Here is a 15,178-nt window from a genome sequence, read left to right on the forward strand (position 1 = left end):
GCAGCGAACATTTCTCCAAGGAAACCGAACCCCTCCTCTTACGTCATGTGCCGGGGCCTTCCCTTCACCGAATGCCCTGGAGTTTCGTCTCAAAGACACCCCAGATGGGGCTGCGGGGAGAGGGGGGCTCAGAAGGAAGCTGGGCGAAGTGAGCTCCCGGCCTCTCTGTCCAGGCCCAGAACAGGGCCGGGCGGGGTAAGCGCAGATGCGGCCACACAGCCCGCAGCACGGTTCCAGCAGCTGTCTCTCCCCCGAGCTTGGGAATGAGGGTTCAGGGAAGGGGGGCCCACCCCAGCCACCCCCAGGGCTAACCCGGCAGAGCCCAACAACGAAGGTCCCAGGGACCCAGCCCAGGCCCTGGGGCAGGAGGGTCCCTTCCTCCTCTGCAGGGGGAGAAGGCAGGGGGGTGGGGAGGCCTCATCTCCCACCCCTCTCTGGGCAACCCGTTCGCCACTCGGGCAACAGACCCTTACAGAAGTGGACGGCATCTCCCCACCTTCCGGAAGCGCCCATCCCTGCAGGCTGACTCCCAATTTTCCGGGGCTCGGAGAGGGGGGGGGGTTTAGGATTCCCCGGGACTCTAAGCCTCCGCAGCTCAGCTCTGGAAGCCCAGCACCCAGGAGGTGCCGAGGGGCTGCTGGGCCTTCCCGTGCGAACCAGTGCCCCCGCGACAGGGCGGAGGAGGGGACAGCCCCCCACGGCCAGCCTCAGCCCACCGTCCCTGGGCCCCGATGCGACCGAGCCGACAGTGAGACAGTGAGCCGAGAGGTCAAATCCATTTTAATGGGGGGCGGCTCCCAGGTCCTGCCTGGGCCCCGAGGGGGCGGTGCTGGCCGGGCCCGCAGCCTGCTTGCCCTTGCCTCCCTGCCTCCCCTTCTTGGCGGACGAGGTGCCGGCCTTCCTCCTGCCGGGCAGCTCAGGTCGCAAGGCAGGGGCCACGGTGCTGGCGGCGGGGGGCCCTGGGCGGGGCGCCGGCTCCTCATCAAGCGCCTTGAAGCTGAAAAGGCAGTCCACGTTGGACACGGTGTCCAGGATCTCGGGCACGCTGTAGTCAAAGGACAGCAGTTCGTCCGGCAGGTGCAACGAGCGGATGTCACTGGACGAGTCGTCTCCGCCGCCCCCGCTATCCGGCAGGGCCGGCCCGGGGGCCTTGCGTGGGGACCCCTCGGGCTCGGCGTTGCCCGGCAAGCAGTCGAAGAGTTTCATGGCGTCTTCCAGAAGCACCTTCTCAGGCAGCACGAAGGCCCTGGCTGCCTCGGGGGCCCTGGCCTCGCCCGCCCCCAGCGGGGCCGCCTCTGCCTCGGCCACCTTGGGCTCCCCGGGGCCCGGCGGGTACAGCAGGGCCGGCCCGGCACCACCGCCCTGCAGCTCATCGGAGGGGAAGGCCAGGGGCTCACCGGGCCCATGGAGCTGACTGAGGCTGCCCTTGAGGTGGCCATAGGCGCCGGGGGGCAGCGCGGCCTCAGCGGGGAGCGTGATGAGCAAGGGAGGCAGCTTGTTCTCCTTGGGGGCAGGTGGGGGCGGCCCTGGGCCTTCCTTGAGCAGGGGTGGGGGCAGCTCCATGAAGGCGGGGGGCCCCCCTTCCCCCACAAAGCCCAGAGCCTCCGGCCCCGGCCCCTCGGGGGGGAAGTAGGGCATGAGGTACTGGGGGCCCCCGGGAACGGGCAGGTAATGCGGGTAGGGCGGGGGTGGTGGGGCCGGCACTGGGGCTTTGAGGTAGTGCTGGGGCTCTAGGAGGTAGGTGCCTGGCGAGGCGGGGCCCCCCGCCGGACCCCCGGGGGGCCCCCGACCGCCCACTGCCGTCAGCTTGTACAGGGACGACTGGCCGAAGTCAGTGGTGGCCCACTCGATTCGGTAGATGCGGGGGTCAAAGAAGCACCCGCAGGGTGCCATCTGGAAACCTGCAGGCCAGGGAGGGAGTTCTGAGAGGAGCTCTGGGAACCCCCATGAGGGGAGGAGTACAGGGGGGATGGGGGAGAGGCACAGCCCAAACCTGCAGGGCCCATCTGGGGACGGGAAACACGGACCTGGCTTTGCGGCCCATTTGAGGGATGGGGACATAGCTCTTGCCTTTGGGGACCCATCTGGGAGTCAGGGGCCCTGGGCATCATTTGGGGGGGACCTGTCTGGGAATGGGGGGCACAGGCTTTGCCCTTGAAGGCCTGAGAGACAAGAGACACAGGCCTTACCTTCTGGGGGCCACCTAAGGTCAGGGGCATGGGCAAGACAGGCCTAGACGGCTCCACGTCCCCCCCAACCCCCCGCGTCCTCGTCAAGGGTTACGGGGAGGCTGGTACCTGCCGGAGGGGCTGGAAACACCTCTTTCTCCGGGTTTAGGGGCTGATACAGGTTGGAGGAACCTGGGGACAAAAGCAGGCAGGTGGGTGGGGGCCCGAGCCCCGGTCCCCCACCCCATCGGGCACCCCCACGCCCGCCCCACATCTAGCGCCCTCCGACTCGTACCCACAGTAGGAAGAGGCTCCGTGCAGGTGGGGAGAGGCTGACTGCCTGGCCCCTCAGTGCCATCTGGGCCCTGGGGGCTGAAGCCTTCTTGGGGAGCTGTGGGCGCATAGAAGGGTTTGGGGTGCTGCATGGGGAGGCAGGGGTCCCGGCCCGGGCAGGCCAGGAGGGCAGCAGGTGGGAGCACTGGCGGCCCACCCGGAGAACAGGTTCAGAGTCCTACAGAGTTCTGTTTGCCTGGTTACTCTGGGCGGCGGGTTCCAGGCTGCGGCCCGCCCACTGGTCGGGATTCCGGCGTCAGGGGTTGTGGGGGGGACGGCCAGAGACAGGCCTCACAGACGGCAGGGCAGACCCCGGACTCCCATGTGCTGCCTCCGGGCAATGCTCTGGACTGCTCCAGAGTGCCTTCCTCCAGGCAGCCCGCCCGGACCCAAACCCACGCAGGCCGAGGCCCCCGCCTCGTGAGCCCTTGTGGCTACCTTGCGGTCTGAGCCTCTCTGGGCGGCAGCAGCGGGCGGCACAGGGCTGGGCCCATGGGGACGGCCGGGGACTCTCGCGGATGAGAAAGAAAAGGGAACCGAGGGGGACAGGGACGGCCCGGCGTCGAGACAAAGCTGACCGGAGCGGGACGGGGAAGCCTTGGGGTGACAGAAAGGCCTGGGTTTTAAAAGAATAAAATTTATTGTCTGCTCACGCAGCAGGAGACCCCGCTGGGCCCTCAGACGCCCCTTCCCACCCCCACGACTACTTGTACGCGTTGGCCTTGTGCTTGGGCAGAAAGACGAAGTTGGGTGGCACGGGTCCCAGCAGCATCTCACTGTGAAGAGGGCAGAGGGCAGAGGGCAGGGTCAGGCCTGGGGCCCCCTGACCCCCCCAGCCGTCCACACCGCGGCGCCTCGGTTTCCTGGCACCTGATTCGGATCCAGTCGGCCGCCTTCTGGCTGGCCATGAGCGTCTCCAGGTAGTCGCGGCCCAGGTAGTAGGGCGGCCGCTCGTTGATCCTCTGCGGGAGCCGCTCCAGCAGGCCCACGGGCACGTACCTGCAGGTGGCGGGCGCAGGGTCAGGCCAAGCCGTCCACCCACGGCCCCCCAAGCCGCACAGCGCGGGCGCCCACCTGCACAGGAAGGAAAGCCACTCGAGGAGGAATCGCCGGGTCTTCTCCACGCCCTGCGTGTCTGAGCCCCAGTGCTCCAGGCCGTAGCGCGTGAAGTCCTGCAGGATGGCCAGGCGCTCGGACGACGAGATGTCCCAGTGCCGCTGCTCCTTGATCTCCGTGAACAGCCACGGCTTCAGCAGGGCACCGCTGCGGGCGGGCGGGGCAGGGCAGGGGGCCGTCAGGCCGGAGCCCTGGTCCCTGCCTCGCAGCTAAGCTCACCCGACCACCAAAGCCCAAGAGTGCCAGCCCACACGGGCGCGAATGTCCGGTCCCCTCCCGACCGCCGCCAGCGGCCGGGACCCCATCTCTCTGCCCCGTGTCCTGGCAGAGCCACCTGCTGGGGACGGAGAGCGGGGGGAACGAGGCAGCGAGGCTGGGGGCGGCGGCTGCTGTAACAAAGCTCGGGTGCGCCGGCGCCTTCCCCACGCTCTGCGATACTTCCACGCACGGAGCACACTCACCGGGCGATCATGATCCCGGCGACGCCAGTCTGCATGGCACGGTTGGCATCCTCATACGACAGGATGTCCCCGTTTCCTGAAGGACAGAGGCTGGGGTCTCAGGGAGCCACGTGTCGATGGGAGCTCTGGGAGAGCTACCGCCAGCCCAGCGACACCCACAAGGGCAGGGAAGGGTCCCGGCGGTGGGGGGGGGGGGGGGTCCAGGCATGCGGCCCGAGAGAGAGCAGGGCTGGCGGGAGGGCCGAGCCAGGTGGCGGGGGACCCACCGAACAGGGGCATGGGGCTGGCCGCTGTCACGCACTGCTCGATGTACTGCCAGTCGGCCAGCTTGGTGTAGCGCTGCTCCCGAGATCGGCCGTGGAGCTGAAAAGGAAGCCACGCGCGGGGAGGGAGGACCCAGGAGGCGGAGAATCAGACACAGAGAAAGAGACCCAGAGAGATCAAGAGGGACGGGCTGAGAGGGAGAGACAGAGAGGCAAAGAGACAGACGGAGACAGAGATGAAGAGAGAGCCAGAGAGCAAGAGGGAGAGACGGGCAGAGAGGGACCATTAGGAAGGGCGGCCGAGCGCTCCCGCGGCCCCGACACCCTCTGTGCCCCGAGACCCACCGTGACCAGGGCCGCGCCCCAGTCCCGCAGCTCGGGCAGCAGCCGGTGCGCCAGGTTCACGCGCTCCTGGACGCCCGTGCGGATCTTCACCGTCAGGGGCACGTCCAGCACCTGCGGCGATGGCTACAGTCAGCGGGGCCCGGGGCTGGGCTGGGCTGGGGACAAGGCAGGGACGTCGAGGCGCGTACCTGGTTCATGCCGCGGACGATCTGCTGGAACTTGGCCGAGCGGTTCATGAGGGCACAGCCCCCCCCCTGGGAAAAACGGGCGCCTGGAGCAAGGGAGGCCGGGACGCAGGCCGGGCCTGACGCCCTTCTCAGCCTCTGCTGCCCAGACGGGCAAACCGAGGCACAGAGATGCCGCGGGTCTCCAGGGACTCGGCAGGGGGCAAGGCCAGATCCCAGGCTTCTGCCCCACCCACACCGTGGGGGTCCAGGGCCGAGCGGCCGTTACCTTCTTGTACACGAGGTCAATGGGGCACCCGACGTTGATATCCACGAAATCCACCTCGATGGTGCGGTTGAGCAGCTCGGCGCACTTGGTCATGGTGTCAGGGAAGGCGCCCTCGAGCTGTGGCAGGTGGTGAAGAGCTGGTCCAGACCGCCCCCGCCCACCACGGGGATCCAGACAGCGGCCCTGTCTTCCCGCAGTGGCCCCGGGCCAAGGCCCTCAGCCCTTGACGGGGCATCGGGTCGGCGCTCCGGCCCACGGCAGAGGCAAGAGGGGTCTGGGAGTGACTGAGTCGGAGATCTGGCCCCGAACCCTGCTCGAAAACCAGGCAGCCAAGAGCCCCTCGGCCCTTCCCGCCTCCCTCCCTCGGGCAACACCCACCTGGACGCCAAAGACATCCTCGCATTGGTGGCGTCTGAGCAGAGCCCACTCGGACGTCTGGCCCTGCAGCAGGTTGGTGCACACGGCCATCTCCCCGCACGTCACGTCGGCCCCGAAGCGCTTACAGATCCGCCGGAAGGGCAGGTTCCCGCACTGGGGGGCGGCGGGGGAGACGCACACACGTGAGGACGCGGCAGGTGGGGGCCCCGGACGCCCGCCCCAGCCCCAGGACCCACCAGGCAGGGGAGGTCACTCGGCATCGTCGGGCTGACCTACCGTGGTGAGGGGGGCCAGGTACAGTTTGCCGTGGATGTCCAGCTGCAGGGCAGTAAACACAGGGAAGCTCGCCCCTCCGGCCTGGCTTGCGAGGGCTCTCGAGCCTTCCCCCTCCCCGGCCTAGCACCTGCCCTGCCCTGCCCCGCCCGGCAGCGCCCCCCTCCGCGCCTCAGCACACGTCAACGCATCCCTCCACGAGGACCGCTCCGTTCTCCGCGCGCTCCTCTGCTGCAGAGCTCCGACCCGACTGCCAAAACCCCACCCCGATGCCCCTTCCTGCAGGAAGCCTTCCCCTCTGCCTCCCTCCGTCCCAGCCCTGACTCTCTGTCCAGCTCTCTCTGCCCCCGCCGCTACCGGTGCCCCGAACAAGAAGCCCGAAACACGTACCTTTCTCTTCTCACAAGGCCGCAGCCTGACTACGTCCTCATCCGTCAGGGGCCCACGGGTCCACACCGAGCCGCTGGGAAGGGCACCGGCGTCCGGCCCCGGGAGGGCCTGCTGGGTGTCACCACCGTCCTGCCCGGGGGCGCTTTCGGCCCCCGTGACCTCGGGGACTGCGGCAGCGGGGGAGGGGCCTGGCACCCGGTCCCTGCTCAGCTGGCGCAGGGCCTGCTCGGCGCGTTCAAAGCGGACCTTACGCTTTCGCAGCAGCTGCTGCAGGGCCTTGTCCAGGCCGTTGCGCACGGGCGGGGCCTGGACCCACTCCTCCCGCACCAGGTTCTGGCCGTCGGGTCCCAGATGCGCCCCGGCGAAGCGGCAGGTGACACCATAGGGACACCTGCCGAAGGTCTCGAACAGCACACAGCGGGGGCCCAGGTCCGACGGCTTGGTTTCCAGGTAGCGGCCCACGTCATGCAGGAAACGGCAGCGGTCACCAAAGAAACACTTTGCGGCTGATTCCTGCGTGGAAACGAAGAGGCAACGAGGGAGGACGGGAAGGGGCTGAGACGGCCAGGCAGCCTGGCTGAGAACCTCAACTCCCTCCCCTCCTGGTTGTGTGTCCTTGGGCGCACGGGTGACATCATCGAGCCTGTTAGTCCAGCTGAAAGATGGGAATGATAATGACACTTATGTCATAACGTCCTGAGGATCAAACTGGGGGCATGGCGGCTCAGACCGCAGGTCTCCGGGACTTTCAAGCAACAATTACTCACCTGGACCAGGGAGGGGCAGAGCCTATTATTGTCATAGCGGGTGGGTTTCATGTGGGGCCGCCCTTTGTTCTGGCCCCGGGCTCTCTTCTGAGCCTGCGGCTGCTCCCCAGGTTCAGCTGCCTCCCCCGTCTGCCCATCTTCCAGTCGGATCCGCTTGGCCTCAGGTTCAACCAGGTCATTGCCACCAGGGTCTCGTGCCTCGGTTTCCTGGCTGGGCTTCTCCTGCCCTCTGGCTTCCAGAAACTCGTGGAACTGCTCCTTGGTGGTGAGGTATCTGCCAGTGGAGAGGCGGTGGGAGAAAGAGCTCGTGGAGGGAGACCTTTCTGGAGCTCAGTCGCAATGCACGCTGGGGGAAGGGGCTGAGAACGCCTGTCCCTGCTTAAGTGCTTCTGCTGATGGGAAGCGCACTACTTAGAACCCGCCGACTACTGGCCCGGATGCACCTCGAGGGCACAGGCAGGACCTACTTTGTGCCTGGGTCCCACTGCCCACAGCGCTGAGCCAAACTACAAACGGACCTGAACGTCCCTGGCCACGCTCGGCCAGAGAAAACTACATGTCCCTGCATGCCTTGCAACGGGGCCACAGCCGCCACATTCCCCAGCGTGCCCCACGGCCCTCGCTTCAGACACAAGCCCGAGGTTGGCCGGAGGTGCCCCAGTGCCATTCCCGCCGTACGCGGAGACTACAGTCCCCAGCACGCACTGCGGCCCCGGCCGGCACCGTGGGGTCCTCAGCACACGTGACAGCCCCCAACGCGCGCGGTGTCCGGAGGCGCCGCGGTCCCCGCGGGCGGTGGGACGGCCCAGACCGAAGAGCCCGCCAGTTTCCCGTGTGGGCTGCCGCCCCCGTCGCCCAGCACGCCCAGCACGCCTTGCAGCTGCCGGGAAGGCCTCGTGAGGTTCTCCCCCGGCCCCGGCGACTCACTGAGGTTTAATGGGCGCCACCCCCCGTTCCGGCGCGCTGGCTCCCGAGTCGCCGCCGCCACCACTCTCTGCTGGGGCCTCCGCCGCTCCCTCCGCCATCGACCCCCCTCACGCCCGCCTCGGAGTGCGGCGGGAAGGCCTTCCGGGTCGCGAGTGCGTCTTCCCGGTCGGGCTGGGGAAACGCGCAGGCCGGGGCGCTCCAAGTGACGCCATTGTACGAGCGTCGACGCGTGGGGGCGGAGCCTCGTGGGGGCGGAGCCTCGGGTCCCAGGCCCGGCGGTGCCGCCGAGCTGTTTGCGGGGCGAGCAGGTGCTTCTTGGCTCTCCCGCCCCACGCGGGCCTCCCCCGACGGGCCGCAGTCGGCCCACAGGAGTGTTTAAAAAACTTTAAAGCCGGGGCTTTAAGCAAACTTAAATTCCACCTACTTTTACGCGGGGGCGTTCATTCGACAGGTAATTAGTTGAGTGCCCGCGTGCCACGTGCTGTCCTAGATGCCAGAACTGCAGCAGCGACTGAAACAGACGAATCCCTGCCCTTGAGCGCACGTGGGCGGAGCGGTTTGTCCCCCGTCGCTGGCCTCGGCTGCCCTCTGTAGGACAGTCTGGGAATAAGGCGGTGGAATTAGTGGAATCCAAAACTGGGAGAAGCCACTGCAGTCCGTGCCGAGCTGTGCTTCGGCCGGGAGCTCGCTCCTCCCTCCTAAGATGCCCGTGCTATTGTTCGATGAGGGTCCATCAGGAGTCTCCCCGCACCGTCCGGCAGGCTCCCCGGCTCCCTAGGGAGATAGTTGGATAGGTGGGCAAACTGAGGCCCACAGAGGGCTGCCTGAACGTAGCCTCCCCTCTTCGGGGCCTCCAAGGGCTCCCTGGGTCTGCCTTGCGATGGCCTGCCCTTTCTGTGTAAGGCAATCAAGGAAGGCTTCCTGTAAGGGGAGGAGAGGGTACTGTGGACTGCCCATTGATAACAATATAAATATTGATGATGTAACATTAATTGCTTATTATAATGGAGTAGTATTAATTATTTACCAGTAACTAAACAATTATTGAGCGCTTACTTCATCTAAGCCCTTTTCTTGCATTAACTCACTTATTCTACTCTCTGACCTTGTGTAGAGGGAACAGGCATTCATCCCAAATCCACCTGAATCCATGGGTCCCAGAGGTTGCTGGCCCAGGGACCGCTCCACCGTCCCGAGCCAGAGCCCGGGGAATCAGCTGCCCGCCTCTCCCCCCACAGCCTGTGGTTCCTGTGTCCTGCTCACTTGACCTCCAGAGTCTCTCTCTAGTCCATCACCACCTTTCTGGGCATCAGTCTCCCATCCTGCCCCTCCCAGCCACAAATCTGACCACGGCCTTCCCCTGCTCCCAATCCTTCCATGTCTCCCCGCTGCCCCAGCCCTGTACCACAGCCCCCAAGTTCCTACAGGACCCAGCCCCCGCTGCCTTCCCCAGCTTCATTCCTCACCACCCCCTCAACTCAAGCATCGAGTTCATTCCAGACCTCCCACGAGCCAGTCTTACCTCTCAGCCTCTGCATATGCCGTTCCCTCTTGCGAGAAGTCTCTTCCCTGCTCCCGATTACCTTGTTCATTCCACTCACCCTCTAGTTCTCCCCTCCTCTCCCTCCCTGCTCCTTCTCCTCCAGAAGCCTCTGTAACTGCCCCCTGCTGGGGATACTGCCCCCTTCAGGCTCTGCGGCACACCTGAGCATGTCCCCCCACCCCCCCACCCCCCCGCCCAGGAATCATGGCCCTCATCATCCTGTGGCCTGCCAGGCCGCATACCATCTTCCCCACTGGATTATGAGTTCAGAGAGGGTAGGAGTTGGGTCCACCTTAGTCACTCTGTGTCCCCAGCACTCAGCACCAGGCCCAGCACACAGTAGGTGCTCAATGAACACTTGCCAAGTGAACGCATCTTTTTTTTTTTAATGCTCATTTTTAAGAAAGAGCGCAAGCGGGGAGGGGCAGAGAGGGAGGGAGACAGGGGAGGATCCTAAGCACAGTCGCTGTGCGCTGACAGCAGCCACCCCAGTGTGGGGATTGAACTTCCCGAATGGTGAAATCATGCCCTGAGCCAAAGTGGAACCTCAACCGACTGAGCCACCTACGCACCCCTGAATTAATGCGTCTTATCATGGCTGGGAGACTGAGGCACAGAGGGGCTGGGAATGCTCTAGGGGATCCTGCCTTCACTGAGGCTGTGGCAGGGGATGAGAACTTCCAGGTGTCGCCCTGGAGAGTGTGGGGACGTCTCACAAGATGTCCTCCCTACCTGATTCAGCCCTGAGTCATCCTCTGAATGCCTTTTTTTTTTTTTTTTAAGTTTGTTTATTTATTTTAAGAGAATAGGAGAGTCCCAAGCAGGCTCTGTGCTGTCAGCTCAGAGCCCGATTCGGGACTCGATCCCGTGAACTGTGAGATCACCATCTGAGCCGAGATCAAGAGTCAGATGCTCAACCGCCTGAGCCACCCTGATGCCCCTGGATTCCCTATCTGGACTCATTTGAAAAAGGAGGAAGGAGGCAGGGGCACAGGGGATACTGTACAGATGGGGACACGGAGGCACTCGGATGCGGGGAGGCAGGGCCCAGGGCGGGCGCTGCTGGCACTCTGGCCGGTCACTGTGTATGCTGCGTGCACTCTCTCTCCCTCCCTCTGTCTGCCTAGGGGTCTCTGTCTCTCTCCCTCTGCTCCTGTCTACATCTCTCTCTCCGAGTCCCTCTTCTCTGTCTCCCCGCCCCCTCCCCGTGTCTCTCCCCCTCCATGTCTCTGTCCCTCTTAGCCAGGCCGGATGGGGTGGGAGCAGCAAGGCGGGTGCGGCCCGGGCTCCGTGCCCGACTCAGCCGGGGCCACCCCGGATTTGTGGCTGCGCCTCCTTTATCTGGGACTGCAGCTGCCCCTTATCTTCTGGCTTCAGGACACGAGACAGGGATTAGGGCAGCCCAGGCCAAGGACACGAGACAGCAGTTGGGCGGGTGGATGGCAAGAGCCAGGGTGCTGTGGTGTGTGTGTGGCACAGGGCGCCCGCGAGCCTTGGCAGCTGGGGCTGCTGTGAGTGTGTGTGTGTGTGTGTGTGTGTGTGTGTGTGTGTGACTGCTGAGTGTGTATGACTGCGGGGTGTCTGTGGATATAATTGTGTTTCTGAGTGTGGGTGAGTGTTGATGTGTGTCTGTGAGGGTGTGTCTGTGCTTATTGTATGTGTGTCTGTGACAGTGTGTAGACATCTGTGGCTTTTGCGTGTGTGTGGCTGTGCCTCTGTGAGCCCCAGCCCCGCCCCCACCCAGCTGCCTGTCCCGCCGCCCGGGCTCCCTCGGGCCGGCCTGATGGCTTTCCCACTTGCTGACCTGGGGCCCCCCGGGACATGGCCCCTGACCTGTGGCCTGTGGCTGCAAATGGCCCTGCAGAAATGACTGCCAGCCCTCCTGTTCCCGTCCTCCCCCGCCTGGAACCGGCCGGCTCCTTCCTGCCACCCACAGGCCTCAAGGGCCCCATCCTGGCCGAGGCCACCAGCTCTAACCGGCCCCCCCGGACCCTAACTCTGACCCTGGGCCGTGTCCCCCTGTCGGGGCTGAGTCCTGTCTCCACTCTCAGCGTCGTCCAGCGTGGGGATGACGGTCAAATTAAGAGCCTCTTAATTAATTGACAAGAGCCTCTTGTCAAACTAGGGGAGCCTCTTGGCCACCATCCCAGTGACCCCCGACAAGCCCTCTCATTTCCCCGTGGGAGAACGACACTACCCACCACTCAGGGTCTGCACGGGGCACAGGGCAAATATGGGAGCAATTTCACAGCTGAGGAAACTGAGGCCCAGCAAACTCAGTTACCAGCTCACTGTGGGGTGGGGCCACGTTCAGGGTATGGAGATGGCTGAGGCTCCACGGGGGGTGCCTGAACACACAGAAGACACAGAGGCCTCCGGGCCACCCCCACCCCTGTAGGACCGGTTCCTGGGGGTCCTGGGGTGCAGCCCTGGGCCCGCGGGGCCTGGACCAGCTCCTGATGCTAAGATGGAAACTTCTCCACCGGCCAAGTCCGTGTCTTGGCCAGCAGCCGCTGGCCTCCCAGAATCTCTGCATGGGCCTCCACCAGTGAACAGAGCGCTCCCCTTGGGAGCAGTGACTGCCCGGGAGGGCAGGGGGCCAGCCCCGGGGGAGGGGGTCAGGGGTGGAGGAGTGGCCAGGGCAGGGGCTGAATGTTCTGGAATCATCCGGCCCCAGGTTGGAGCCTCTTCTCTACTGTGTGACCTTGGGCCAGCCTCTTGACCTCTCTGGTCCTTGGGTTTCACAACTGCCGAGAGCGAGCACAGAGCCGTGTTGGGGGGGGGGGCGGGGGCATTGCCCGGAGCTACCTGGGGGAGACATCGGAGGAGGCAGTGAGTGCGTGGAACTGATTCCCAGGCAAACACCACGGAGGCCAGGCAGGTGGCAGAGCTGGGTTCTGGGTGCACCTGTGCTGTCCCACCTCCGCCGCGGCCTTGACCCTGGGGTCAGCAGGCTCGTGTCCCCGCAGGGGCCGAGTGTCCCCTGCTCCTCACTGAGCCTCGGATTCCCTGCGCCTCTCCGTGTGCCGGGGAGACCGCAGTCCCCTGCACTAGATGCGCGACGCTCGAGGCTCGGTTCCACCCACCCCCGCCCCACAGCAGCCACGGTCTGGGAGAAGGAGGGTTTAAAAATAAAGCGTCGTAAATACCCGTGTTTCCTGCAAATAGAACCGGCCCCTGGATCCCCTTGGCCTCCCGGGCAGCGGGCAGCCGGGCCCAGACAGCTCCTTTGAGGGGGGTGGGGGCCGGAGGGAGGGCGCGCCCACGGCGCCCCAGTTCCCAGCTGCCGTGTGAGTCAGCCAGCGTGACGGGGTGTCTGTCACCGCCTGGCCAAGGGGTAACGAAGTGTGTGGGTTGGTGCCACAGAGCGGCCAGGGGTGCAGGGTTGTGTGAGGCGACGCGCTGGTGTGTGAGGGTGACAGGAGGGAGTGCACCTGCGTCTCCTGTGGCCCCGTGGCGCCGGCCGGGGCAGAACAGGCTTCCTGGGGGCCTGAGTGGGACGGGGTCTCCAAGGGCGTCCCGGTGTCCCACCTCCTGCCTCCGTCTCGCCCCACCCACCGTGGCCTCCGCCGGGAGCCCCTGCCCCTGCCCACCCCGGAGGAAGAGGCGAATCTTTCAAGTTGCTGTTGCCATGGCGACCATTTTACGAGCGTCCACATGCTGGGCACATGTGTGTGTCCTGCGCCCCATGTGTCTGCACACCCCCACCCCCATGGCCCCCGCCACGGCGGGGAGGGGGCGACAGGCAGCGCGGGGCGAGCGGGAGGTGGCCAAGGGGCAGCTGGTGACAGCTTAACGGTGGCTCTGGGGCGGGGGGTGGGCTCCTGGCTGCGCCGAGGGGCGACGCCTCCCAGACTGGCCCGGCGCGTGTGCGCGCGCCTGTGGGGGTGGCTGTGGGGGGGCGACCGCACACTCGGGGTGGTGCGTGTGTCGTGAGTTATTGGGTGAAAAGTACCCACGAGGGCTGTGTGCGCGCACAGCGCGGGGGAGTGCGTTGTGTCCGTGCGGCCACGCGTGCCCGCAGTGGGTGTGGAGTGGGTCACACGCCACGCCCACGCGTGTGTCCGTGCGAGTTGTATGCATTGGTGCCGGGTGGCGTGTAAATATGCACGAGCAATCAAGGAGCCACTTCGAGGGCCAGTGAGCTACCTGGGTCTGTGTCTCCACTGGGAACGGCGCGCGCGCGCGCGTGTGTGTGTGTGTGTGTGTGTGTGTCAGGGAGCAGTGTGAGCTTTGGGTCCATGTGTGTAAGTGTCCGGCTGGAGGCGAAGTGAGGACACCTGTGTGTGTGTCCGGACCTGTCCTCAGGCAAGGACTTGGGTGACTGCGGCCACCCTGTGTGTGTAGGGTCAGCGCTGTTGTCATGAGGGTGTCCCAGGAGTGTGAGAACAAGGATGGCCCTGGGCGTGACCCTGCCTGGATCAAAGATCTGGGGTGGGTCTCCGTACGAATGGTCATGGGTGCCATACCTCTGTCTCCAGGCCAGGGTGTGCGTGTCACTGCACACGGTGACAAGAGTGGCAGGCGCTTGGGCACCACTCACCACCAGCAAGGCATGGTTACTCACGTTTACTTACTCAATCTTTACTACAACCCTACTAGGATCTACTGATAATACCCCGTGTTACAGATGGGGAAACTGAGGCACGTACAAGCGGTATCGGCCCAAGGCCGCAGGGAGCAGACACCTGGCTTTCCCATCCTGGACCAGGACCGGGCGGACCCGATGCCACCACTTCTCTGATACCTGCTCATCCTTATGCCCCCACTCTACCCACACGTTCACACCCCGGCACACTCCTGCTCGTTGAGCCCACACCCAGACATCCTACGCCGCCATGAGCCCCCGTACAGGGGGTGAGGCTGCCTGAGCGTCCCCCATCACCGCGTAGTGATGCAACCTGTACAAGCCCTTTGGGGGGTGTGCGTGCGTGCACGCGTGTGTGTGTTGAGGGCGGGGTGGGGGGAGGGTGTGTGTGTGCGGCGGGTCCTGGGAAGGTCTAAGGTCCGTATAAACCCCAGGGTTGCTGGCATCAGAGGAACGCGGGCGGCCTGGGCCAGAGTGAGGAGGCCCCAAGAAATCGGGCGGCAGTAGAGAGAAACCAGAGCACCCGGCCCAAGGAACGCGGGAGGCGGCCGGGACCGCGCGGGAAAAAGCCCTATGCGGGGGCCGAGGGCGGGTGTTTTTCGGTAACTAGGCCGGGGTGGGGCGGGGCCACGGAGGTTCCAGCCCCGCCCACCCCGCCTCTTCACCCACCCCCTTGAGTCGGCTGGGGCCGCCAGGGGGCGCTTTAGGAACGCGGAGCCGTCGAGGAGGGGGCGCGGTGGGTTTGGGCTCGCAGGTGGGAGGGGCAGCGCGGGGTCTTGATTCCCAGGAGAGCGCCGTGGAGCGCCTGGGGTGGGAAAGGGATCCCCCGCAGGGCTCTGAGGTCAGAATGGGGAGAACGGCCACTTGAGGGGCTCTGTGGCTGCGGGTATCATCGGTCTTAGGGTATCGATTACTGTCTCGGGGAAAAACTTCAGGTCTTAGTTCCTTAGAACGGCTTTGTCATGGGGGGGGGGGGTGGGGGCTTCTTCAGCTTTCTGGAAAGAGGACCCAGAGCAGGACTGGGAGGACCCCACAATCATCAGTGGGGTGGGAGGAGATCGTGGGCCGCTGTCACCGCCGTCTTGGGTAGTGCTGTAACTCTCAATTCCCTGGAGGGGGATCTGGGGGCGGGGTGCTTCTTGGGGACCCAGATTCATGGAAGATGCGCCGTCG

General features: G+C 65.4%; 2 protein-coding genes across 3 annotated transcripts; both read right to left on the reverse strand.

The window, feature by feature from the left end:
- Positions 1-757: 757 nt before the first annotated feature.
- On the reverse strand, positions 758-3,041 carry PRR22 (proline rich 22). Its single transcript, XM_030292871.1, has 3 exons — positions 2,464-3,041; positions 2,298-2,360; positions 758-1,901 (listed from the first exon to the last, which is right to left on the reverse strand). Exons 1-3 carry the CDS (start codon positions 2,591-2,593, stop codon positions 781-783), a joined length of 1,314 nt encoding a protein of 437 aa, XP_030148731.1. The 5' UTR covers positions 2,594-3,041; the 3' UTR covers positions 758-780.
- Positions 3,042-3,122: 81 nt separating this feature from the next.
- On the reverse strand, positions 3,123-8,092 carry DUS3L (dihydrouridine synthase 3 like). Of its 2 annotated transcripts, XM_030292808.1 has the most exons (13): positions 7,875-8,089; positions 6,948-7,221; positions 6,181-6,693; positions 5,794-5,835; positions 5,518-5,670; positions 5,140-5,256; positions 4,875-4,940; positions 4,687-4,797; positions 4,345-4,441; positions 4,079-4,154; positions 3,576-3,764; positions 3,372-3,500; positions 3,123-3,277 (listed from the first exon to the last, which is right to left on the reverse strand). In XM_030292808.1, exons 1-13 carry the CDS (start codon positions 7,970-7,972, stop codon positions 3,205-3,207), a joined length of 1,938 nt encoding a protein of 645 aa, XP_030148668.1. In that variant the 5' UTR covers positions 7,973-8,089; the 3' UTR covers positions 3,123-3,204. The 2 variants fall into 2 exon arrangements, 1 of the variants encoding a protein (XP_030148668.1); XR_003964063.1 differs by lacking the exons at positions 3,123-3,277; positions 3,372-3,500 and having other exon boundaries at positions 3,672-3,764; positions 4,345-4,532; positions 7,875-8,092.
- Between the last annotated feature and the right edge of the window lie 7,086 nt (positions 8,093-15,178).

This window comes from Lynx canadensis, chromosome A2 (genome assembly GCF_007474595.2).
Source record: "Lynx canadensis isolate LIC74 chromosome A2, mLynCan4.pri.v2, whole genome shotgun sequence".
Classification (NCBI taxonomy): Eukaryota; Metazoa; Chordata; class Mammalia; order Carnivora; family Felidae; genus Lynx; species Lynx canadensis.

Bases quoted from the DNA above. Each gene is read 5' to 3' on its own strand.
- DUS3L (XM_030292808.1), bottom strand. From the start codon at position 7,972: ATGGCGGAGGGAGCGGCGGAGGCCCCAGCAGAGAGTGGTGGCGGCGGC. The intron at 4,941-5,139 runs GTAACGGCCGCT...CGTTTTTCCCAG, and splicing joins TTGACCTCGTGTACAAGAAG to GGGGGGGGCTGTGCCCTCAT. The intron at 4,442-4,686 runs GTGGGTCTCGGG...CTTCCTTTTCAG, and splicing joins GGGGCGCGGCCCTGGTCACG to CTCCACGGCCGATCTCGGGA.
- PRR22 (XM_030292871.1), bottom strand. From the start codon at position 2,593: ATGCAGCACCCCAAACCCTTCTATGCGCCCACAGCTCCCCAAGAAGGC. The intron at 2,361-2,463 runs GTACGAGTCGGA...TTTTGTCCCCAG, and splicing joins GGAGCCTCTTCCTACTGTGG to GTTCCTCCAACCTGTATCAG. The intron at 1,902-2,297 runs GTACCAGCCTCC...CCTGGCCTGCAG, and splicing joins GTTTCCAGCCCCTCCGGCAG to GTTTCCAGATGGCACCCTGC.